The 27818-nt window shown below is 32.2% G+C and overlaps 1 protein-coding gene across 1 annotated transcript in view; it reads left to right on the top strand.

Annotated features, from left to right (window-relative positions):
* Window positions 1–1718: 1718 nt before the first annotated feature.
* Window positions 1719–27818, top strand: part of Gnat3 (G protein subunit alpha transducin 3) — a 37952-nt gene continuing 11852 nt past the window's right edge. Inside the window, exons 1-5 of the mRNA XM_026384972.2 lie at window positions 1719–1903; window positions 11702–11744; window positions 14949–15090; window positions 21828–21985; window positions 25156–25284. Of these exons, the coding sequence (XP_026240757.1) occupies window positions 1786–1903; window positions 11702–11744; window positions 14949–15090; window positions 21828–21985; window positions 25156–25284 (590 nt within the window). The 5' untranslated portion in view covers window positions 1719–1785. The remainder of the gene's footprint in view (window positions 1904–11701; window positions 11745–14948; window positions 15091–21827; window positions 21986–25155; window positions 25285–27818) is intronic.

Below are 27818 nucleotides of genomic sequence, written 5' to 3'. Positions count from 1 at the left end.
TTTTATTCAATGAAGAAATTTTATGTTTTTTCTCCAAGAAGAGTTGGTCAGTTTTGGTTAGTAATCCAACTAGGAAGCCTTAATAAACATACACATACCTACTCAAAACCAAGGTACATGTTGTATATATTTACATTTGAATGCAATTTGTATAATGTATCCTGTCAGTTTACTGGCTGCTATAGAACATTCCAGAATCCTGAATATTTGTGTATTCAATTTCTATATAAAAGTAATGGGCAAAAAAAATGATCTCATTCATGTACTATTTTGCCTTTAGAGTGGGTCTGTCTCCAAGAATAAGCATAAATTAAAGTAGGTAGCACAAGTCTCATCCTTCAGGATAGGCCCTTTGCATTGTAAAAGCAATACCATGATTTGCAAAAATCTTTGCATTTGTACCTTTCCAAGTGTTTATAATATCAATTAAATGACTTTGGAGGCATAAAATCCAGAATGTTTTGACTATGTTTATGTATTATTGGCCCAATATTTTTAATATTTTACTTTAAAAAGTAAACAAAGTAAGAATATATATTTAATCTGGTAGCCTATTTGTTTGTGGTATGCATATTCAAAAACACACCTGTTCAAACTGTACACAGCGCTAAAAGGCTGATGAACTAACCACACTCTAGCATTTCTGGTTAAATGTATTCAGCAATCTGAAAATATTTCTTGAAATACATACCTGCTGCCTTACACAAACAAATATATTTTTAAGGAAAATATTGATTGACTACTACTAAATGTTTTATGCTTGATATAAATCAAAAACTGTGCAATATTTTCTCGGTCCTGGATCCTGCAGGTTTTCAAGAAGTACCTGATATCTGTTGGGTGGTAAAAAGATAGGAACAAATTTATGTGTATTAACTGTTTTTACTTTTCAGGAAGAACGAAAGCACTACTGTTTCAAAGAACATTGGTTTTTATTCCCTTGGTACCAAGTCAATAAAAAGCTCTTCCAGCACAGCAGCTGTTGCTTAATGGCCCTAAAGAGTTAATATACGGCCTAAATTGAACACAAGTCAGTGTCTACACTAAGTAGGCCCTCAATTAGTGTTGATGGATTGACTTTCCCAAAAGCACAATTCATAGAGATGGAGTCTATACAATTAAAATCAATAACTTTAAGAAAATTGTTTCTTGAATTCTATGCTTTTAGCAATAGAATATGCATAAACTTAGGAACTACATCTACTTGTTTTTCGAGTTTACTTACATATTTAGAGAGTTCTAATAACTATGCCAATCCAAGCATAGGCATTAGGATAAGATAAATTAGGATAAGATAATTACTCTCATTGTGACACAGGAGCAATTATGACAAATTTTGAGAAAACAAGTATCTGAAGATAAGATGCAAACATTGACAGTAATAATTTTTAATGTCAGTAATAAAGATAGTCTATCGATGAGAAACATTCCCTCTGAATTGCACATCACATAGCAGATCACACTGAATGTAGAGACTTTGATAACTATATTATTTTAAGCTACTCTGATGACCTGTTTTTGCAGGTGGGCCAGAAGTGATCATTGCATTTGAAAGCATAATGAATTTCCTCTTTGGCTTTCATCAAAGGTGCATGGTTTTACCCCTTGATCAGGTGACAGATCAGAAAGCATCTGCGTAGGCAAAGCAGGATCCTAGAGTGTGAGGGAATGGGCTGCTGTCAACTTGTGCGAGCACTGCTCCTAAATCATATGTCCAACCCAGAGCTGTATTCTCCACTTGAAAAAGTTTGAGCACACAAACTGACAAGCATCTAACAGCACAAGATGGGAAGCGGAATTAGTTCAGAGAGCAAGGAGTCGGCCAAAAGGTCCAAAGAGCTGGAGAAAAAGCTTCAGGAAGATGCTGAGCGGGAAGCAAGAACTGTAAAGTTGCTGCTGTTAGGTAATATTTTTTACCCATTGCTCTCAAAAACTGACTTGTCTTCAACCATGATATGTTTACATTTTTCCAACTTTAAGTGTATTACCCTATGAGGAATTTATTATGAAAATGTTTGGAAACACATTTGTATTCACTGTAAATATTTCATAATTTATTATGTTTAGTATTTAAGTACATATTTTTGTTAAAAAGGTAAATATTTATTACATGTTTCAATTTGTCAATTTGCTATGCTAAAAAAACTCTTATGCATTTATTATTTTATATCATCCTAGTTATTTCCCAATGTCAGCTTTTTAATACTGAAAACATTCTTCAATTAAAAGTTATAAATAGCTATATTATTTTGTTTGAAGAGAAATGTGTTGAGTGGTTTGAAACCAAAATTAATATATTTATTTAATTGTGCTATTAAAATCAACTAGTCAAGTAATTTAGAGAGTAATGACAAGGTACTTCAAATTATATCAAAATATTATTTAGATTACTGAATATTACCTGTGTTATTACCTGTCCACTTAAAAAAATACTGCATTTGATTCCTTTTAGAACATGTGTGTGTGTGAGTGTGTGTGTTCATTTAGTTCAAGAATTATGTTTGTTCTATGTTTTTTATTCATTTTAAATGGAGAACAATATTTCAAGACAATTTTAAGTTCAATAAACATTTATTTAAATGAAAGAATTAACTAATATGTATCCTACACATTTTTCATACACTGTGAAATATTTAACATACACTTATCTCTGAGACAAAACAACAGGAATTGGGGGCTGATTGCATATGAATGGTAAGTGAGAGGAGGAAATAGGATAGAGCCAGGAACAGTGATTATTTAATTCAGCAGTATGTGAAATTCAGGACAAGTTTGAGGCTGGGGAAGAAAGGAATGGAGTCACTATTTAGGATAAATCCATGATTATTTTTAGTACATCAAAAATGGAAATATCTATTAAGTCAATATATGGGTCTTGAAATTAGGAGGGATAACTCAAGAAGGAGTTATGTATTTTATATATTTAGCCTCTATTTTTTTTCCTAAATGTTTTTCCTTTTCCCAATATCCAGTCAACACAGACAACTTAGTAATTAATTGTGGCTTTTTAAATTTAAATATTAATTTATAATAAAAGTTGTATTCATGATTATTCCCCAAAATTATGAACACTTAGACAATAGCTATTTAGTAATCTAAAATAGTCCTGCACTGGAAAAACAAATCATAAATTCTTTATTTTAATGTCTGTATTTTCTGGCCTAAAGATCATATTATATAAGAAAAATAATATATTTTCAAAAAATAATGTTATCAAAATCCAAGAAAGCTTATATGGCACTTAAAAATGTATGTATGATTTACATACAAAAAGTTGTATGTATTTAATGTATATAACCTGATGAGTTTGGAGATAAGTATAATACCACAGCAATCTATACCATTCACATATTTATCATTTCTAAAAGTTTTTACCACCCTCTTCATTACTATTATTATTTTATGATAAGATAAAAATATCTAGAAAATAGCAAATGTTTAATTATACAACACAGTATTATTCATTATAAGTTGTAATGGGTACTATGAATATTATCACCAATTTTTTAAAATCATTAAATCAGAAGGTGGACTATTCAAATAAAAGATAACTTTAAAAGATAGAACACAAGAGATTTCACTATAAATAAAACATTTAAATAGTTTGGCTGATAAGGAATATTATAAATTGATGTTGCTTATGATTGCTATATTACAAAAACAGGCACTCAATATACAAATACCACACAATTACTTATGTGATGCACTGAAATACCACAGCGTTACTTATGTGTTATCTATGCTAAAATATTTACATTGAATCTAACCAGACACAATATATGTGAAAATAGTCCCATACCTTAGGAAAATGCTAACATCAGGAAAAAAGTGACAATATAACAAGAGAATATTTTCTAAATTAAGAGTTTAAATAACATAACAACAAAGGAAAAGTATAAGCTATGATTGGATCTTGAATGCAAGAAATACAAAAAGCACAAAACATTTTTGGTGACAATCAGTTAAATTTGAATATGTAGTGTTTCTTAAGTACCTTCTTGGATCAATATAAATTTTCTTACAGTAAGCATGAAAATAGTATTTTATTCTATAGAAAAAAAATGGCCTTATTCTTAGAAGAGACATTCTTATGCATCTTTTGGTTAAATTGTTTGCTTTCAAAAGATCAGCAAAAAAGGATATAAAAATGTATACAGAAGTGTGTATATGTATATATGCCTATTAATGAGAAAGCAAATAGGCAAACCATTCATAATTGGTAAAGTCAACATAAAATGCAGCTTTCAAAGTACTGTGTTTTCAAACTTCTATGGGTTTTAAAGTTATCACAACTAAAAGTTTGGAAAAAATAAAGATTGTTTTATTCTTTATTTCTGTCAAAGAAAATGCACAAATTTATCTGAAAATGTATTAATCTTGTTTTAGAAGTAAATTGTACAAAACAGTCCATGGACATATCATCTCAACACTATAAAACTTTTTAAAGAAATTATTCTTAGTTCATTATTTGATAACTTGATGACAAAAATCTGACAAAGACAAGGGCTGGTATTCATTCTCACAGATAGAGATACACAAGCCAAGTCAAAGTACTAGTTAACTGGTGTCAATGATGTATAGAATGTAAGGGGAAAAAAGGAACCAAGGAAGGGTGCAGGTTGAAATACTATCAAAACATGAGTTAATATTATTTACCATATTATCATATCAAAGGAGATAGTCACCATAATTATATCAGGAGATGTGAAAAAAAATAATAGCATTCTTCACTCATCCCTAATAACACTTTTCAAACAGGGAAGAGAAGGGAATTCCCTTAACCAGATAAACAGTATGTACAGAAGTCTTCTATGCTCATCATACTTAATGACGCATATTTAACGTTGTTGACTACATATCTTGAACAAGGACTTACAATGATTAATGGGTTTCCTGTACACAAAATAGTCTGTTATGAGAGCTTCCTGCCCTTGACCATTTCCTCTTCAACACTCTTATCTGGGATTTGGGTGAAGGTGGATAAGACATGCATTTCAAACTCAAGTAAGATTTAGTGGGAAGGATATAGTAATAGACTAAGTCAAAATTCTAAATGTTCTATATGAGCAAAGAATTGCATATTTTCATTTGTAAGAAAATAAATAATAACCCAATGTTGTTTATTTTTCCCCAAACTTTTATTTTAATTTTATTATTATTGTTTTTGCTACTGGGATTAAACCTGGGGTCCTTTATCACTGAGCTATGTCCCCAGCTTTTTTTAATTTCTTTTTTTTTAAACAGGTTCTCACTAATTTGCTTAGGGCCTCCCTAAATTGCTGAGGCTGAACTCAAAATCATGATTTTCCTGCTTTAGTCCCTTTATTCCAAAATTTTACCATTGTAAAACCTACAGAATTTTGAGAAAATTGAAGCCTAGAAACCTGTATCAAAAAGCTGATTAATATATATATTTCATATACACACAGTTTGTGGAATAAGCTATATAGAATGAATTGATGTGAAAAAAATAGAAACATTTTAATTAGAGCCTCTATGTAGGTGAAAAATGTGATAACAACAAAAGGCCCAGGGAAGGGAGCAAACAAATCATAGTCTCTATTATGAAGAATATTTTATTAAAAAACAAGCATCAGGTGAGGCAGACTTAGTTTGCACTCCTATCCTACTATATTAGGATGGCAATACTCTTTGTAAATATTGTATCTTCAGCACAATTTTCACTCTTGACATTCCAGAAGAATGTTGGTTCTTGCATGGAATGTAGTTCAGAGGGTAAGAGGTCTAACAGTAATGCTCCAATGAAAGAATTAAAAGAATGGAAGACACTGTACTTGGGAAATCTCTTTATAAAGATGGTAGCACATTCTTCAAATGTGAGAAAATATTGAGATCTCACTCTATGTTACACTATGTTCTAGGTCATTTATATCCATAATTTAATCCTCACAATCCCTAAACTTTTAAAAAAGAGGAAGCTGACTCTCACAGACATTATATTTAATGAAGACAACAAGTTATAGTCAGAAATGAGTGTAAGCCTGTATTTAATCCCCAAACCATAAGGATGCCTATGCCATGTTTCTTCTCTGAGTCCAGTCTATCTGAAGGGCTGTCACTTAAAAGAGACAGAAATTTTTGATGTTGCTAAATTAGAAGGAGGGATAATGAGTAGAGCAAAATCATTGTTTCAAAAAAGACTCCTCAAAACATTTTTAGTGTCAACAGATGACAGCCAACACTGCAATACAATTGTCTATAAAATCACACTTTTCACATTAACTTAAAATGGGAGCAAAAAGATTTATAAAGTAAGTATTGAAACACTTTTAACACTGATTTTATCAGTGCATACCTAAAAAGAATGTGACATGACAGCACATTAATGTGGGAGTCAGGATAGTTTCTCTGTTTTGAGGAGATGACGAACATTGAATGACTACTTTAATCTCTACTGGACAATTTCTCTCATGTGCATAATAAAACTATATACATAGCTGGATAATTTCTAAAGTCTCTACTCTATAATTATATGATTTTTAAGACCATCTACAAAAAAACTTACATATGGGCTGAAGTTGTGTTTTAGCAGTAGAGCGTTAGCCTAGCATTGATACTGTCCAGCTTTAATTTTTTTTTATATTTGCACATAAAATATGGAATAAAAATCCCTAATTTATTATATTTATAATAAAATTGAGTATTAAATTAAAATAATTGAGAAGAATAAATTTAAATATTTAGTTATTTGAAACATTATCTGTTTCAGAGGAACAAATGCATATCTTATTAAAATTCCCTTGGTACCCCTTGACCTAGAAAATAATGTTAGTGATGACCACAATTTGAAGGGAAGAGATTATTTCAGGACACTCTCAGCATATGTGAACATGCTGTTATGGTGTCTATATTTGACTCTGTAACATGATCTAATCCTGCAAGAATGGAATGGTGATTGTGAACTAAACCCGACAATCAATGTGAGAGTGGGACTGAGCACTTACTTCATTTCTAAAATAACTTCTCAATGAAGTTTTAAATAATCAAAGAGATTTTAGATAGAATTTTTTTTCTTTAGGATTTTTCATACTAATATTATAGTTGATTATATTGGACCTTCATATAGAATAATGAAGTCACTACATAGAGCAAGGAGGGTCCAGAAACCTTTTGAAAAGTATTCTAAGGGAAAAGTATTAATTTTTAATATGAAGCTTCATTAAAAGCCACAAGTCATTTTTTTCTACCTAACTTAGATACATTAAGAATTGCCAGCTAAATTACAAACAACTGGTATGTAAAAATATACCTTCTAGCCTCAGGAATAATTTTAGAAATCCAGGTCTTAGTGTCATTATTAAGATTACCAACTGACTATTCAGTTGCCCTTGGCATTCATTGGCTCAACATGTATGCATTCTAACAACCAAGGATCAAAAATACTCAATAAGAAATTGCAGTTGTACTAACCATGTTTAAATTTTTTCTTGTCATTATTACCTAAGCAATATAGTATAAAATTAGTAGGAGGGATAATGTTAGCCATTATAAGTAATCTAGGGAAGATTTTAAATGTGGATAGAATGTGCATAGATTATGAGCCAATATGTCATTTAATAAACCTGAGCTTCCAAAGACTTTAGTATCTGCAAGGGCTATTGGAGTCAAACTGCTATGGCACTCAGGAATGACAGGAACTAGTCTGTAACAATAGGCATAAAATGAAATTTATTTGTGATTAAATTTATCTGACCAACAGTAGTTTTTAATGCAATATTTGTTCATGATACACATGCTCATATAGTTTTGGAAAATTCCTTTTTTTTTCTTTTTGTGGTGCTGGGAATTGAACGCAGGACCTCATGTATGCTACATACACACTCTACTATTGAGCTACAACTCCAGTCTCAATTCTGGAAAATTCTTACAAACTTTCTCTCAAGGTAGCTATTTCATTTAAGATAAAACATCTAAATAGTTTTTACGTCATTGTGGGAATCATAGACAATATTGAATTATTTAAGGTAACTCAATTGACATTTAGCAACAAGATCTTCTTTACTCAATCTCTTAAAAACTCTATCAAGGGCAGTTTTATAATTTTATTGGATAATTTTCCATTCAATGTGATATATATCTTATAGCAAAATAGCAAATTTTCTAAAATCAGCAAACAAGAATATTGTGCAAATTTCATTGTTTGGGGCTCTTGCTACTCTCCCAAACAAAAACTCTTAGGGATGCATAATAATATAGACATTTTTCTTCCAAAAATGTGCAAGGTGATATATAATCTGATTTTATTTTATTTCTAGATATTTCATTCTTAGGCATTACTGATTCCACTAAAAGAAATGGTCATACCCAATCTGTCAATTTGTGTTTAGTTATGTTAGGTAAAGTCAATGAAGAAATATTAGCAAATTACTTTGGTTGATTTTTATATTCATCAACTTTGTTGTTAACTTTCACTACCCGTGGTATAGAGCTCACTGACACAAAAGCATAAAAAGAACTCTGGAGGTTTATCCAGCAGAAAGAATCTGTATATCATCACCAGACAATGGAACATTATTACTATAGTTTCACCATTGTTATTTCCTCAGTATCATATAAGGTAGGCCTTGATTTAGACAACTGCACAAAATAGCTATATTTAGATAGGCCAGGGACAAGATAAAAATGCTGTGAAACAGAATTAAATTTAGGTGTAGCTACATCTGTTCATCAAAGCTTAATAAAACATTTTAATCCTACCAAGTAAAAGTTACATATAGTACAAAGGACAGAATCTTACTTTTTAAAATTTTTCTTATATGTAGTGTTGAGAATTGAACCCAGTGCCTCACACATGTAAGGCAAGCATTCTGCCACTGAGCCACAACCCCAGCCTCAGAATCTTATTTTTGAAGTATGAGTTTAAATAATTTGCTTCATTGATAATCTATCGAGTTAGGTACCAAATGCTTTGGATATCTTCATGAACAAAACAAAGATCCTGACAGAAAACCGACAGGAAAAATGATTAAGCATGTAGAAGAGGATATAGGTTAGCAAAAAAGTAAAGATAGAGTAGGTAAAGAATGATAGAGTGGTTGAGGGTTGGTGTAAAAGTCTAAATTAGGGTGGATACCCATGTTAGTATAATTTGGATAAAACTGAGATTTGGGATTATCAATTGTCATGCTACCTTTGCTTACATATAAATCATGCTACTTTTGGTAAAAACAGGGCAGTTGACTACCATGCTGTTAAAAAGATAATATCTATGTCTATTTGTTATCCTGAATTTTCAGAAATCTGAAAATTGCCCTAGTTGCACAAGTTTGAAATCTGTACAAAGAAAGAAGGTACATTTAGACTTCAAAAATGTCCTAGGACCCAATTTCTGAAACTGGTTCTAATATATGAAGCCATTTGCTTCTCCTAGAGATACAGAAATTAGAATCAACAGTGTAAAACTCTACTTTAACATTTTAGATCATGCTTTTGGCTCTTGTGATTCAATATCATAGTTTTGTTGATAAATGAAACTCTGAGACACATTTAAGATATGATATTGTGTTAATTATAAAATTCTGGGTTTTCTTCAACAACACTTTATACATACATAATACATAAAAATTTCATGATCTAATTTATGTTGCTACACTTAACTCCTTTTTGGTGACTTCCTACTTTTATCTGTAAAATCAGAAAAGTTTAAACTCTGAGAAGTTGCCTGAATTTACTTCTTTCCACCCCTACCCCCAGCATGTCTAAGATTCATAGATAAGTAACTTAGTACATTTTCTGTTGCTAATAACACAATACCAAGACCTGGTAAGCTATAAAGAAAAAAAAATGGTTTATTTTTGCCAATGTTTCTAGTCCACCATAAAAGGCCCTGGTGATGGCCTTCTTGTTGGCAGAGTCCCAACACAGTGCAGGGCTTCACATGGTGAGAGACAGGGTGTGTGAGAAGCCTAGCCAAAGTGGCTTTTATAGCAGATTCTCTCTTGATACAACCCATTAACCCTAAACTTCATAAATGGATTAATTGATTCCTGAGGTTTGTCCAGCAGAGCCTTAATCAACCTTTAAGGATTCCATCTGACTTCATCTCCTAATATCCCATCATGGGGACTGAATTTCAACCCGAGTTTCTGAGAGAAGAAATCATTTGCTAACTGTGGCAATAATTAAATATTTTCATCAAATGCTCTCATTTTCATTGTCATTCTCAGTATCTTTACTTCTGTGTTCCTGCCCTCTTAAACATCCTTCATGTTAATATCCCTGAGCTCCACTGCATGTACACCAATGGATACCTGCCTATATCTGATACATACATGAGTGTTTCTCTTGGTCAGTGGCTTGTGCCTTTTTTTGTTTGTTTTTGAATCCAATTTGTCCTTTTTTGTTTGTTTTTACTTTTTGTTTCTGCATCAATTTATAAACTTATCCAAGAAAATCTGGCTACTTCAAGATTGTGAGAATTTATTCTTCCATGAATTTCTCTCAGACTTTTATAAATATGGGGTTTATATATGTTTATCAATGATTTCAAATTAATTTTTAGTACATAGGGATGTGAGTCAATGTTCTTTTTATATACAGCTATCCAGTTGCTCCAGCTTTACTTGCTAAGCACATGGAGGTATCCGCAATAGGATATTATATTGTTCTATGAATCATTGCAGAGTTTTTAGATCCTTGGATCCCCAGATAACATTGCTTTACGTGTATATTTACACTGTAAGTGTGTGAAGAATTCATGCTTATTATAAGAGTTCTCTAGTGCTCTTGGGAGGTAATTATTCTCAGTTTGTAAGTGAGAAAATTAAAGGATTGAAGTATTTACTGAAGATATAACACAAAACACAAAGAGATGGAAGCAAACCTCAAACCTTGTTCATCACATTCTACTTTAGTGTTTCTTAGTTTTCATTTCCCAAATAAATACTTGTTAATGACAAACAAGATTCAAGAGATATCCTCCAAAGACCCTGCGATGTAACCAGGAGCAACCAACTCCTTTCATCTGGGGTTCGTGTTTTATCTTATAGAAGTCATGAGTGATTTTTATTCCTCTATAGGATGCTTGATACAAAAACTAAAGTTTTATATTGTATATCATCAATTAAAGTACACATTCCAGATAAATGCAATATATTTCTCTAAAGAACTACTACTGGTTTCTTACTTGCAATCCCCCACACCATCCTCCTAGGCTGCACCTAGGAATGCATAAGGCATTTTGTGACATTCTCACATGAATCCTCACCCCATGGGCTCCTTAGGCTTGCTTTCTATTATTAGAAACTTTTCTTTGTTCAAATACAAGAGATTGTACCAATGTCCCAAGGTAAATAAGATACTGGAGAGAAGAGTCCATCCTTTAGTTATAATAGACTTTGAACAGATCTGGAAATAAAAAAGTTATTGCCTAGTTCTTGTTATTTCTTCTTGCCTTTTATTAAAATAAGATGTATGAGGAAACATTTTGGGAGAGCAAGAGTGACTTAGAGACTGAGGAAATTTTGGACTATTTCCTTGGGTTGCAAAGCCAGGAGGTATTAGCTTCTCAAATTGTTCAATCGCAATGATACAATTCCGTTCTGGCACTATACAACCCCTGCTTTAGGAGATATTATTAAGTGAGGCAACTGTTAAAATTTACACATGAGAAAGTGACAGGTTTTAATATTTATACCAATTTTGCATATTGCTTGATAACAGTCCCTTCTTTTTGTTGCAGGAGCAGGTGAATCTGGAAAAAGTACAATCGTTAAACAAATGAAGTAGGTATAGAACTATGTAAAATGTTTAATATTTCATGTCAGTCCATGTAGTTGACCATTCTTATAGTAAATGCTTTGAGAAATGTGGATTGGTAATCTCATCTACTTCATATCACTACTAGAGCAGGTAGTAGTGATAGAGTTATCCTAGTTCTTAGTCAAATATTCCCTCGCTTCTTCAAGAGAAAGCCTAACAGAGAAGTAATACTTGCTATTACCATTTTTCTTTTAAATTTTGCTTCTCAACAGGATAAATACTAAAAGCAGCCATGATTTAATTATTTTAATCTGGGAATGATCTAGAGGCCCTATTACTGTAGGCAAAAGCAAAAAAAACATTTTAAAATATGTCAGTTATCCATTTGAGGAAACAATATTTTTTAATCCTTGGCATTTTGCCTATGTGGAAATGAAATGCATACTTAAATTACTGCTATAATGGATTTCAATTTATTTTGCTTTTGTTTTCTATACTTTTTTGTCCTTTATAATTAAATAACTAGATCTATATTTCTTAATGAAAAATAAGGGGCAAAAAAGTGCTAAAAATAAAATGGCAAGGTGTAAAATGAATAAAGTAGTGATAGAAAAATTAAGGTAAATGAGTGAAACTTTAACTCTGACCCTGCTAAAAAATTTTAAGGGACAATTGTCACTGTATTAAAAAGGGGGAGGAAGGGGAAGGGGAATACTTTTTTAGAATATTTTTAAATGTTAAAAAGCCTTATTCTTTCAGATATATTAAATTAGGGAATGACCCCAGTCAGTGATGAAACTATTGGGTTACAATATAAATTACTGCTTGTTTCATTTCTTTTCTTCTATTTCAATAACAATTTGAAGCATGCAAAAGTAAAAATAAAATAATTTAAATATCCAAATTTTGAAAATGTGTGTATAAGGAGATTTATGTCATTAATTAATAAAATATGAGGTAGAATAAAGTACCATGAATTAAGAGAAAACACAGCCAAATAGGTTATAAAATTATGGATCTATTCATCCTTCAATTGTAATATTATGCAGCCATTACGTACGTATGTGAGAGTTTCACTTACCACAGTGCTTAATATATATTGAAAGCTTGGTAATTGAAATTATCTGTATGTTCATACAGATCCTTCTTCCTAGAATCATCTATAAATAACTACCATCTAGAAATGACAATTTGACCATTTGACCATGTAGGAATAACTACTTATACCTGAATAATCAGCTACTCATCACCGTCCCTGGAAAATCTTTCCTGCCACCATCCATATACCCACTCTTTATAGAGTTCATAATTCTCTTTCTTTTATAATGCTTCTCATCACATGCAGATGTTGCTATAAATGTCCACATTACACACACATACACACAAAAAAACCACCCTGTTTGTATTCCCTTCTTTTCTGTAACATAGTATTCTCCAACAGAACATTGCTGATGATATCTATGCTCTCCAAAATGATAGCTTCTAGCCACATGTGGCTTTAATAACTACTTGAAATCCAGCCAGTATGATTGAGCAATTAATTTTTTTATTTTCAATTTTAAATAATACAGCTATTGTATACAGTATTTTATAGTAGGGCTCTAGTGTATATATTTTGGGGGAGGAGAGACTAGTATGATTGACTCATTCTTTTTAGTAAATAATGCAGTATGTAGCAGAAAATATCCAATAAAGCTTACTCATTTGAACAGAGATAGAAGGAACCAACTTAGAGAGCTCTGTATTATGGAAATCAATGTATGCAACTCCTGAAAAAAAATGTTTCTTAAAGACCCACTTCAACTGGATATTTTTAATTTTGCTTTTATCATTTTTCTTAACATTTCTTTGCCTTCTGATAAAAAGAGTCATCAGAATTTGTTCCACCAGGAAAACATAAATGTTCCAACTTTGTTCATAACTACTATTTTAATTTAACATTTAAAATATTTTCCAGTTTTATTTTTAATCAGGATTTCTTTAATGAACTTGTTCTTGATCTATTCATAAAGACATATCACCTTTTTATTCTATAATTTCTGAGCATTTTGTTTATCGAAGTTATTTAATTGTTAAATGCAGCAAGATGATCATGTACCTACTTAGAAATGTGGCATTTATTGGTAATCAAATGGAAAGGAAGGAAAAAAGGAAGAAGGAAGGAAGGAAGCAAGGAAGGAAGGAAGGAAGGAAGGAAGGAAGGAAGGAAGGAAGGAAGGAAGGAAGGAAGGAAATAAGGAAAGAGGGAGTCAGCCAGCCAGCTGGCCAAGCTCAATAATCACTCTTTCTAGTTGCAGATTCCTGTAGTTGATGGTTTTAATTTCTTCAAAGCTAGCAGAGGCATTTGTACACATTTTATTTCCTATGCTAAAGTTTTTATGTCTTCGGATACAGTAAAAATATTTAGAAATAAGACAGCCAAAAATGAATATATAGCACTCCAAAATCAATAAGAAAAAAAAAAAACAGAAAGGAACAAGACAAACTATGCAATCGAAATGAAAAAAAAAAAAAAAAAAGTCCAGTAAGCACGAGCAAAACTACTTTAAGTTATTATTCCAAAACTATTAGTAAAACCTTGTCTTGTGACTCAATGAGTGGAAGGAAGATAAGAGTTCAGCCAAATAAAGTGTCTGGCTATTTCAACTCGAAGGCTCTGTGGCACGTACACAGAACAGAGTGACAGGAATTAAGAGAGGGCAATTACCTGCATTTTTAAAAAAGTAGGTAAAAATTTTTAAAAAGAAATGCCTTTGTTAAAGCTATAAATAGAAAGTAGGCACTCCTATTTTCCAGGGTGTCTTAAGTGATAGGAAAAGACATGAATGTCTTACTAAATGATTTTACTTCCTCTAATATTATGCTGTAAACACTACACCAGGTTTCAGTATCCTGATATATCTTTATCCTGGAAATACGGAAAATTTTCTCCAGTAAAAGAAATCCACAGTCTAAGTAAAATCATAATTTAGCCATTTTAGAAGTAGTTTTACCTAGAAAAATATTCTATATACTCTTTGTATTTAGCATGGGTAGCCCAGAAAGAAAATATTGTATTAAAGAATAATGATAATAAAAATTCAAAACCATAAAGTCACTGGGGCTTAGCCTATACATATTTTTAATGAATATATACAGTTATTTAATTCTAGGAATTTATTGTGTCTGTGCTTTAGTGTTACAACAATTTTGCAACTCACAAAAACCTTTTCTTGTTTAAATTATAGGATCATCCACAAGAATGGTTATAGTGAGCAAGAATGCATGGAGTTCAAAGCAGTAATTTACAGTAACACATTGCAATCCATCCTAGCCATTGTGAAAGCCATGACCACCCTTGGGATTGATTATGGAAATCCCAGAAGTGCTGTAAGTACAGAAATAATGACAATTAAGGTCGTTCAATGGAGTTTGAGCCATAAGATGTTAGGAATTAAAATGTTTGAGGTTCTAATCAATATCAAAAATTTAAGAACATGAAATCATAATTTTTGAAACATTAGATCTATTCAGATTTAAATTTCTTATTTTCCTATAAATAAAATTTCTCTTTTATACAGTGTGGTATAAAATTTATTCAACATTAACTGTTTTCCTAAGGATCAAATCTAATATAGAATATTGCACTATAATGAAGAAAAATATTTTTAAGGATTAAAAAAGAATTTATTTATATAAAAGGATTTATTGCATAAAATTCAATGTGCAATATCCCTACACTTTTTTTAGTTTAAAAGTGAGAGGTCTCGAGGAGAATTTTTTAAGGTTTTTAATATTAACACCACAATTATTATTAATGTTCAATGACAATTACAAAGCTTATGTAGCAAAAGGGAAACTCTTATTTTACAATGTAACATTTTAGAAAAGAATTCAAAATTGCAGAAATAAATAAAATACTTGCATTTAATATACTCCAGTAATCATAGTTTTGTTTTTAAGGTAACAATAAATAATTTAATTGTTAAATGCAGCAAGATGATCATGTACCTACTTAGAAATTATATTGTATAATTACCTCACATTACAATAAATATAAATTCACTTACTTTAAAAGTTTATATGAAAACATATAAGGCCATTCTAGTTGGCAAATTAAACATATACTATTACTGGAAGACCAATTGTTGATGCCCCTCATAAAAAGAGTAATTGACTATAATCCATAAGAATAGCTCATCCATGTCCATATGGTCCCTCCAGGAGCATCTGGTTACCTCCAGGGGATATCAACTGAACTGTTCCAATGTAATTCTTAGATATCTTGTTATAGGAAGAATAAAAATATAAGAACAGTATAGTAAGGATAAGGAAGAAAGCCACATGACCCTATAAGTCATTAGGATGAAAAGAAAAAGGTCTTTTCTGTATTGTTAATTTTAAATGGAAAGACAAATCCCCTTTCTTCTGTCATTTTTTCTCCATAAAAGGAGGAAATGCTAAGGATGCTCTACCCATGGATAGTTTGTAAGGCCTAGACCAGGGGTCTCCGGACTTCCATGTCTATCTTTCCCTATAGCTAACACCACTAAGTTACCTTCTTTTCAGTATCCACTTTCCTTCTCACCTGGGTAAAGAGAACTTGGAGGAGCTGAACTCCAAGATCCTATTATTCTTTATCATTCTGAAACTTAGTGACTATGTTCTATCTAAGGGTAGTTCACCTATCTCTCACCTTGAATTTTCCTAGGGTCCTAAGATTTTAAACTGGCCTTTAAGAGATAACCTAATATGGCTTCCTTGATTTAAAGATGAGAAAGATAAGCTCCAAAGATGATTAATTGGCTTGCCTCAAATAGCTCAAGTTTAGGGTTAAAAACCACTTCTGGTTTCTACTACAGTGCTTTCCCTTATAAAGAGATTGTTTTGTTGTTGTTGTTGTTGTTGTTCATATGCTTGTTATAATAAGGAATATTTTCCCCCAGCAATAATAGTTACTGAATTACCTGTACCCTCCAAATTCCTTTGACAGTGATTTAATGATGTTTGAATTTGCATGTCACAACCTTGCCTTTTGATACTTTTTTCTTTCGTTTTTTGGTACTAGGAATTGAACCCAGGGACACTTAGCCACTGAACCATATCCCCAGCCAATTTATTTTTTTATTTTGAGACAGGGTCTCACTAAGTTGCTCAGGGCCTTGCTAAATTGCTGAAGCTGGCTCGGAACTTGTCATCCACCTGCATCAGCCTCCTGAGCCACTGGGATTATAGGCATGCACCACCATGCCCAGCTCTGTTGCTACTTTTCTTAAATATGTGTGCTTCATATGGCCCAGTGTTCCCTAAATCAGATAAGCCAGATCTCACTAAATGTTTGGAATCTGTTGGTTAAGAGTCTTAATGATTTGACATACAAGTGGAATGAAAATAAGATTCTCTACATTGCTGCCATTATGCAGCAAATAAAGAGTACAATTCATTCAAACTGTACTTTGGTACAAACAATGCAAGTTAAGCAACCATAAGAAATTGTCATGACTTCCCAGAAATACTTATATCCTCAAATATCAAAACATCACTGATGTCAAGCATTACCTAGCTCATATTTTCATTTCAACTGATGTAAACACTTGCAGTTTCAATCACTACCGTTAGTGTTTAATTGTAGGATTAATACATTCTCTACCTGACTGAAACTGTTTACTCAACAGATTAATTGCTGAACACTATATGCATTACTTTCAGAGTTCTGATTAGCTTTTGATTTGTTTATTTATACAAGTGAATGTATTTTTCCATAACCATGTGCATTATTGCATGGATTGCCATTTGAAGAAACTCCTGATAAAAAATTTACATAAACTGTATTAGTAAACTGGTTCTCTAAGAAAGGAAAAGTTACTTTCCAGTTTTTAGTTTCTTCATACAGAAAATGTTAGTGATTTTCTCTTTAAATCAAAATGACTGTTAAAACAGGAAACAGAAACATAAATAATCTACTTATTCAAAATACAACATAATGTAAGTTCTTAGTAAATATTAGATCTTGTTATTTTTCAAAAATCATTTTGAAAATGTAATATAATGTAAAATTTTAAAATTTATGTATTGAAATCTATACATCAGACATTATTTGAAAAATATTATTTTTAATTAAATAATTATTTTGTGGCCCACATTCTGTTCAATATTGGAAATACACCGAGCACTCAAGCAATAATTGAGATGGTAATAATATTTGTCCTCAGGAGAGGAAAGCTTGATATCTAACAAGTAATTACAAAGCATCTGCTATTTCATGAGGGCAGCACAGATGAATTGGAGCTCTAGATCCTTATTTGCAGAATTATTAAAAATGGAAACATTAAGTAGTCATGGTTTTTAGAACTATTGCATTGGTACATTCTATGAAATGGTCACATATGTAAGGAATTGCAAATGTGAAGTTGAAGCTCAAAGGAGGAATTTTGGTGCTTAGAATGAGAAGGAAATTATATTGAGGAGAATAAAACCTAGATAATAGTGTTTAAATGAAAAAGTCCTCCAACATTTTCTAGTCACTTGAGAGGAATAGGAAACTTCAAATGAGAGGGTGAAATAATTAACAGAAATGGAAAATCAGCTACATGGAATCACAGAGAAGTGTTCCCAGTGGAGGTTATTCAAGTGGAAATGTCTTGAGAGGAGTTCAAGAAGGAAGCATATTATAAAGGATCGACTGGATTTAGCAATATGGTGTCACCGGGAATTATTGAGAAGGTGTAGAAGAATGGTAGACTTAGAATCCAATGAAGTGTGTTGAGGAAATGAGAACAGTAAAAAGACACCATTTTTAGAAACTGGAGCCGAGGAGGAGAAGAGGGATGAGATGTGTGGTTGGAGGAAGGGCAACTAAAGAGGTTTGTTTTTCATTGTTTTGGCTTAGCATTTGATAGATCAACTTTATTAGTATAGAATGTTTAAGGAGCATACAAATAAAGAACCAGGAAACTAGAAATAATAAAGACACTTAGTTAATTTCTACTTAATCCTTTCTGAATATTCTTATTGTATATTTTAGGCCATCTAAAACAGTCACTGGACTGACAAAATTATAACAATTTTCCTATGTGGTTTGGATATTGTTTGACTGTCTTTGATGTAGCACTTTACAAAGTGAACCTATAATACGAATCAATGAACATTGATTCCTCAGTATTCTACAATCATGGTTTTATGGTTAAAGAAATTTGGAATATACACATACTATAACTTAGACATTTACAACCCTTATTAGTACTCAAAGACTGGAAATCCACTAGTTGACCAAATCTGGTATTTTTAATATAGCATTTCTCAAAATTATTAGGCTATGTATGTATTCTTTCCTTTCTTTGATATGATTTTGGGGAATATGACTCCAGGGTTGAGAGTGAATTTCATGATGACTTAAAACCACCGGAGATGAGTAATATTGATAAAGAAGTCCTGCGTACAGTATAAAAATGCGTATTACATTTTGTACACAATGTAACTCCAGAATGTTTAAGGAGCAGACAGCTAAAGAACCAGAGTTACACCACCTGGAGAGTAAAAGCCATTTCAGAGTCACCATAATTCCTGAGTTTCTTTACATATGTGATAAGGAAATAGATTATCTTCTTCAGATGTCATTCCAACCCTCAAGGCACTATTGGAAAAATATGGCAGATTATTGGAGATCTCTTAACATTTCTTTAAACCTGAGCTCAGGGCTAATGAGCATATTTATCATTTGGACTCATTCATTCAACAACGTTTTAGGGACATGTACTATGTTAGGTTCTGTTCTCCATCTTAAGAATGTGGAAATAAACCAAATAATTTCTGCCTTCATGTGCTTCCAGTCAAATACAAAAGACAAAATGAAGAATAATGTGCTATATATAGTACTAAGCTCTGTGAAGAAAAATAAGAAAGGGTAAGGGGATAGAAAATGATAGAAGGAAGAGTGGTAGGATAAGTCTTCCTTGAGGAGCCTTGAACAAAAGCACTGAGGGACAGGCATCCAAATCCTCTGCAAAGGAGCTGGTGGAGTTCAAGGAACAGCAAGAGGCCCAGGGTTTCTTGAGGCTTGAAGAGAGTGAGGAGATAGAAGAGACAGGAGAGCAGGAAATAAGGTTGGAAAAGAAGATGTATATCAAAACATGTAGAGCCTTGTGAGCCATAGAAGAGGATATGGATTATTTTTTTAGATTGGTGGGAAATTACTGGAGTTTCTAAAATGCAGGAGTCAAATAATCTGAAATAATTCAAAATAAATATGAATTTTGGTTTTATATATTTTTAAAATGCAAATTTTGATTGGTAGATGCAAATCTTTAAAAATATAAATTTTGATTCCTTAAGTAGTGCTTCAATGTGTACACAAGCACATCAAGAACTGAGATGTACTTTGTTCAATTAAATGCTATTTATGGTTTAAAAAAACAGTGATACCTATACAAATAAAATGTATTTAAATTGAAAATGGAATATTTTGAAAGAAAGGGAAGAGTGTACTTGTTTGGTTTCTAAAGGAATGCTGACAAGGCATGTAATTTGTTCCCTTTAGGGATAAAACTGTGTGAGCAGCTGTTTCATTGCATCATTTGTCCTAAAAGGCACTTTAATAGTGGAAGGAGCCACAGAGGTTGCTGCCAGCAAAAGTGACCGGATCATATTTCACTGGATTTGCAGTTCTCTCATGTCTCACTAATAGGAAGGGTTTTTCAAATTTATCCTGAGTTGATGCAAGAAAATGGTGTCAAGTCCTGTTTGGGGCCACTTAACAATTGGCCCAATGATCATCTAATCAATTTGGTTATAATAATAAAACCTGATTATGAAGAAAGATGAAATAAGGCTTTTTAGTCTTAATAGTCATTAAGAGACATATCCTTGATTTTTACACAAAGAGAGCTTTTTTTATAAAAATGATTTGTTTTACCTAATAGGTTTTTTTTTTACCTATAATAAATTTAGAATAAAAATAAATTGAATCATATCAGCAGAGCAGCAGATTCTTAATTCATTCATAGCAACCTGACGTTATACAAAATGTGTTTGAGTTTGACTCCTCTTCTGATACTTATTGTGTTTGTTGGTTTGGCAAACTAAGTTTTGAGAGTTTTCAATCCTCACATGTAAATGGAGAAAACAGAGCATCTGTCTCATTGTTATTGTTTAGATTATGGAAAAGAGTTTATGTAATCTTTAATATTGTGATAATATTCAGCAGAAAGATTACAAGCCCAAGCCGGATGGAATGGGAGTTTGGAGGCTAACAGCCAGGATTTGAGCCCAGACTCCTCCTTCATTTGCCTGAGCTATTGTTATGACTCTGAAACTCAAATTCCTAATCTTTAAAATAAATATTTTTGTCACTAAAGAGTATTAATTATTAGTTTAAATAAATTGTAGGGTACTGTAAATTGAGCTCTTTTACTCAGTAAACTTCTATTTCCTTCTTCCCTTGAAACTTCTAAATATCATAGTAAGAAGGCTAACACAATACTTGCTTTTCTTTTATTTCTTAATCAGTTCTCACCTCTGCTCTATTGACTTGCTCCAAAGACATGTACTCAAAACACCTCTGGGAATTTTCAAAAACTTTTTTGTAGATCTAAGTGTTTATCATTGCTTACTTATAAGATTACAAAGAGGTTTCTGATGGCAACTAATATCATATATTAATTTTAAAATATATACAAATTTAAAATATTGAATTTATCTTCTGTTCTTACTATAATTCTTTCTTGGCATGTTTTTTTTTTCCTTGAAAAAAAAAAGTATGATTATAATCTAAGGAAGACAAAATGCCAGTTTAGTTGTATTATTCTTTTAGCTAGTATTCTCATACCTGATAACTAAATATATACCAAGAGTTATCATTTTTATATCATCTTCAGAAGTCAGTAATGTATACCAAAATACAGCAATTTCTCCATAGAACATTTTATAAATTTGCAGAGGAATACTTTACTGGACTTCCACCAACCATTATAAGGAACTTCAGTTCTGTAGATCTTAATACATTTTAAAAAGACATTCAGTAGAATCATTATCCAAAGGATTAAAATAAAAATCATAAAATTTCTATTAGAGAGCAAAATGCGATTGCAAATTTACACATTTTTATCCTTCCAACCAAATCATTTCTCTAGGAAGACCAGCAACAACTTTTTACAATGGCTAATACCCTGGAAGATGGCACCATGACATCTCAACTGGCTGAGATAATAAAACGACTCTGGGAAGATCCAGGAATTCAAGCTTGCTTTGAAAGGGCATCTGAATACCAGCTCAATGACTCAGCAGCTTAGTAAGTGAACTCACCTGGACAGAAATTTCAGTTGAAACACTTACAATTTTATTATTCTGTGTACTGTATATTTGTGTTTACAAGTGAAGAAAGTAAATGACTTTACATATTATCAAAGTAAAATACAAAGCAATTAAAGAGAAAGAAAAAATAACAAAATAGCATAAATTAGATGTAAAAATAACCAATTTTGAAGCTATTTGCCCAAATATATATATATATATATATATATATATATGTGTGTGTGTGTGTGTGTGTGTGTGTGTGTGTGTGTGTATGATATATCTTCTCTTAATTAAAAAGAATAAACAATTATACATCCTGCTCAAAATTAGCAGAGACTGGTGACATGCATACTGAGGTTCTGGGCTATTCAATCAATGTTACTGAAATCATCTCCTAGGATGATTTTATTGTTGACGCATGCTCTGGTTCATTGGATTAATGAGAAAAATAGAGAATTCTAGAAGAAAATAATGTAATGATTTCCAAAACATTTGTATACTGTGGGATTCTTTTGGAGTCTCAGAATGATGATATGATTTTCTCATCTACTATTATCCAGTAAGCAGAGCTCATGTATAATGGCATAATTTGGCATGAACATATTCTATATACAGAGTTACGAAAAATTGTGTATGAATGTATAATTATGAATGTAATGCACTCCACTATTGTCATGTATGTAAGAAATAAATAAAAAATAAATTAAATTAGTTGAAGTGAAAAAAAAAAGAAATTTAGGCAGTTTTAACACTATTTACAATTTCATTGTCAACATGAGTTCAAATTTCCCTTTTAGCAAATGGTTCTTAACCTATCTAACCATTATGTTTCCAAGAATGTGTGCACATGTATGTAAATATTATCTAATTTCCCATTTTATATTTCTTAAATGCATAAGAATATATAAACAGAACATGCTAACAGCACTTAATAAAGTGAACAAGAAACAAAAGTAATGCAAAGTGAAATAAATAAAAGATCATTTGAGGACAGAATAATGAACCTTGCATGACACTTCAGATTTTTATTCACTGATGAACAGAATGATTATGGAGAAAAAAGAACCATATAAATTCCAAGACTGGGTGTAGTCTTTAGTAATTGCCCATTCGTCATTACTATAGACCCTAAATTCCAGTGGGCACATTGCTTTTGGAGAAAAGTGCTGTTCTTATTTCTCTGGTGAAGGTCAGCATGGATGCCACTTTGTGATTACATCAACTGGTTAACTCCTTGCATAAGTGTTTCAGCATCTACCACTTTTAAATAGTAAAAGGGATCCCTGCAGTAAAGTAAAACATTGCTTACTTCTAATCATTGGTAAAGGCAGTTAAAATATGTTAGGAGCTAACTTATCTAATATTCCCATAAAATGTTGTTTGGTCAAGATTGGTATGGGTAAACTATAATTAATACATTTGAACCACATGTTTTAAGGACCTCTGTTTGGTTTAAGCTTTAAACTGTGGGCTAGAGCACGCAAATGCTGCATTTGTTTATTAAAGTTAGCATTTTAAATGCAAATTGTTCAGTCTGCTAAGGCCTCTGCTTTTCCTGAAATCATTTATACACACAAACAGAAGTGCATTAAAATGTGTCTTTACTAAAGTTTTTATTTAGCTATCACTAAAACAAATCCAATTTATACTTTGATAGGTATGCTTGTTTAGTTAAGTTTTTACTCAGGCATGAACCAAACAATCAACAGTATACCTACTGCATATGCAGACTAAGCCAATAGGAAAATCCCTTAAGAGATTTGCTTCTCCAAATAGAAAATAAATAAACAACTAGCAGAATCTGTCAGTGCTTTCTTGGATACACTTATATCTCAATTTATCATTTTTTTAAAGAAAAGAATCTTTATTAGAATTAAAAAATGGTGATTTATTTTCACACTATACAGTTTCTGAGATGTGATTTTCTTTTTGCACCTGACCAAGATCCCTTTGGTATACCTTCTTATTCTGTTTGTTTCTGCTTAAAAGTGAAAGATCCTCCAGAAATAAATTGCCTATATTACTTTAAGTATATATTTTAATTATAAAATAAAGTTATAAGTCATTGGTCTAGATGCTAAGAGCTCCTCAATTTAAACCCTGAACAAATTCAGTTTTTTAACAATAACTAACATTTGGCTGAATCCCATTTCTCAAACTCAGTCTCAATGGCAGTGCACTAATTTTAACCTTTCTTTGGGTGATATTATGCAAACTTGGTTCAATGTGATGGTCTCATTTGCCATAAAAACATTACCATCTATCACTATTTGTGTTTTAAATGTCCATAGTCTTTCTGTGAACATATCAGTAAGCAGCCTTAGTGTCAAAAGTCTAGAATACTGGCTTAAAAAACAATTAAGCAATAAAACACTTTTAACCCACAGATATAATCCAGTTTCAAGGGTGAAGAGGAAATAGCAGTTTTCTTCCTATAATCTAACAGACTCATAGAAAACAGAGCTTAATCAGATTTATTCCTACTCATCACCACCCCAAGATCCTGTGAGGAAAAAAAAAAAAATACAGCATTCAGTTTAAAAGCAGGAATCTTTAGCATGTCTTTTTGAAGTGTTCAGTGCCCAACAACACACTGACAGAGGGTAATGGGAGTGGGTATGATAGCATTGGGTTTTCTGATCCCAGTAGTGTTATCAGGGGTAGGTCAGTAAGTTCATGAGTTAGTTCCAGTATGTGCCAGAAAGCCAAAACCAGGTACTTCCTTCATTGAACTATCTGGATATCATCATGGCACTTAATGGAAATAGATGAGTCCTAAAGGGGGCAACCCACACAAAAATAACAAGCAGGCTTCCATTTATGATACTTAAACCTATTCCTCTCTTAAAATCTAAAGTGCCTAAAATCAAACTGCAGAATTTTGAGGAATGACTAGCAACTATCATTACAAGCATTACAAGCCAACCAATTCAATATACATATATACATGTATATATATTTGAATATATATATTTCAAACCCTGTAAAGAAAAATTTTCTTTTATACTCCTATTTGCATAGGAGCAAATTTATCATGCAAGCCTCTTAAAATACAGGCTAAGAGGTATTTATTAGGTTTCCTTTAGAAGAGGCCCCATGGGGGCAGTTGTGTGCCACACTCAAAGTTAAATGTATATAAATGCTGTCTCCCTTTGTTTTTATTAGCTACCTTAATGATTTAGATAGAATAACAGCTCCTGGGTATGTGCCAAATGAGCAAGATGTTCTGCATTCACGAGTGAAAACTACTGGCATCATTGAAACTCAATTCTCCTTTAAAGACCTGAACTTCAGGTATGATCAAATATCTTTTCTAAGTGTGGACAGGTGTGTGTATCAGGTTAGATCTTCATGAAGAAAATCTCTAACTCACAGTCAGGTGCATTGAATCCTTGGTGTACTCACTAGGCCTGATAACTTTCAGTAACAGGACCCTTTATTCCTGTGATCTTTCACCCCAGCCTCATCACATGCCTAGTGTCCCCAACCCAGTCTAAAGTGCTTCTGTCATAAGCAGGTGAAAGCTAGATTTTATTTTTTCCATATTTGAAATTGATATTTTACTTTGGGTTTATAAAAGGAAATACACTTAGATAACATTTAAGCAACAAGTGCAAGGAATCCTATATCCTTTGCCTTCTTATTTTCCAATTTGCTTGAAATATTTGTATTAAATCTGTTTCCTTGTCTTAAAAATGCAAATAATTAAGACTTATTTGAATATGATGCTGTTTACTACAATTACAAGGCATATTTTATAGCATGTTTTGGATATGAAAATGAATCACTATTTTTATTGCTGTGGATTATTGAGTTTTTCCTAGCAATTCTACTGCAAAATCACTGACTACACCAGAAATGAAAACCGCCAACATAGTATTAGAAGATATCCCTTGATACTTAACACTTTTATCTTGTGAGCAAAATAGAACATGGATTATGGGCGAGGTAGAACATTAAACATTAGCATCAAGTTCTAGCTGTATGTTTTAGTAATGAAAACAAATCAATACAATATAATTAATAAGGTGATTCATGAAAACATTTCTACAGAGTCAAAAGAACTAGAGAAAAACTGGCATGAATCATTTGTATCGACCCACTTGTGTCAAAAAGTAAGCAAATGGTAATTAGTATCATAATATTTGACTCAGTGAGATAAGTGTTGTTAATTTTAAGTATGCACAGTAGTTATAAAATCTAATTAGAACAGCTATTTTGTAGATAAGATATTTTCAATCAATATGAATGAAATCTTTTTGAAATTCACATGAAATGTCAGGCCCACAAACAGTTAATTTTCTGAAAGATGAGCCAAAGATCATGTAGGGCAGAGGGACCTCACAAATTGAAATCAACATCCTCTCTGGGCAAGTGTAAAAAAAAGTTTGCGTCAGTCCTGGCTCCACTATTGTGTCATCCCTCTTTGGCAAATACTTTCTTCAGACTGCTGACCTTTGGTCCAGTTTCTGGACTTTTCCTTGGAAAACCCGAGTCCAATTTATTCTCCCTTATGCTATCTTAACGCTGACTATTTTCAATGCACTCTGCTTTCTGTCTTATTCATCTTTCTCTTCTCCAAATTCCTAACTAAAACTAGTACATTAGACTGTGTGTGGGCCCTGAGTCAGTGAGTCCAAAGTTCTAATCCCAGGTTCTTTGATAAACAGCAACAGGAGTTAAGGAAAACTTGCCTATTGGGTTTGTTCTAAAGATTAGATCAAGTGAGTCTTAGCAGAGAGTTATATAACTGGATGTAGCTGATGTTACATAAGTTAATGGGATTTTCTAGGTTCCAGATTATCTGGATGGCAAACCAGTTTTTAGAATTAATGTTATCTATTGAGAGATTATCTAACAGTTAACAAACCTGGTCACTCCCTAACATACTGACCAATTTAGTACCTTCTCATAAATAGTCACTGATAAATTATCTTGTTTTCTTTTCTACCTTTCCAAGCTTTGTGTTTACTGTTGTTTTTACCTAAGGGCAGGGCCCCCCTGGATTTTGGCAAGGACTATCCCCTTATCCTGAGGATTACAAATCAAATGCCATGTCCTCTTGGATCCTTAATCATTCTATCTATTTACAATCCCTGCATCTGCCACCATTACATCTAGAAATGTGCTGGCAAACATTTAAGAGCAGGCTTTCTGAGGCAGTGGGTTGAGTTAATGAGGGAGGAAGGGTGGGAAGGGCCCAATTTGTACCCTCGAAAATTTCTCTGGAGTAAACATCCCCACCATAGCCAATTTTAACCTACCAATGTAATGTCACTGAATGTGACTAAATGTAGAGTTGGGGGGAAAAATGTAAATAAACAGCTGTCATGAGCCATGCCAGTATTATATATATACCTCCATTACAATATTGATATGTCATACTATTTTCCTTTTTTTAAAAAAAAACCAATATATGAAATTGTTTTGTTTTTTTTATTCATTTTCTCTTTCTGTTGATGTTTCTCCCTCATACACCCTGAACTCCAGGAGGTCAGGGGCATGTTTGCTGATAGCTCTATCTTCCATACTTATCACAGTGACTAGCACAAAGTAAGCATATAGTCAATTATTACTGAATGAATAAATGTACTGTATCAATCACTCTATGTATACAATCTCTACCCTTTCAGGGAACCAAAGTTGGGCAGTAGTGTCCTTGTGTAGGTAAAGAATTAAGAAATGTTAAAAGGAGGGCAAAGATTTACCCAAGGTTTTACATAGAAGTACAAAGGATCAAGTACAAAGTACAAAAATGCCCATCTTTCTGTCACTGGTGGGTTGTTGGATAAGTTGTGGTGGAAATCATTTTTTTTTTCTGCAGAGTC

Source organism: Urocitellus parryii, chromosome 3 (assembly GCF_045843805.1).
Source record: "Urocitellus parryii isolate mUroPar1 chromosome 3, mUroPar1.hap1, whole genome shotgun sequence".
Taxonomy (NCBI): domain Eukaryota; kingdom Metazoa; phylum Chordata; class Mammalia; order Rodentia; family Sciuridae; genus Urocitellus; species Urocitellus parryii.
The sequence above is the reverse complement of the archived record's forward strand: the minus strand, read 5'-3'. Positions and strand labels throughout refer to the sequence as shown.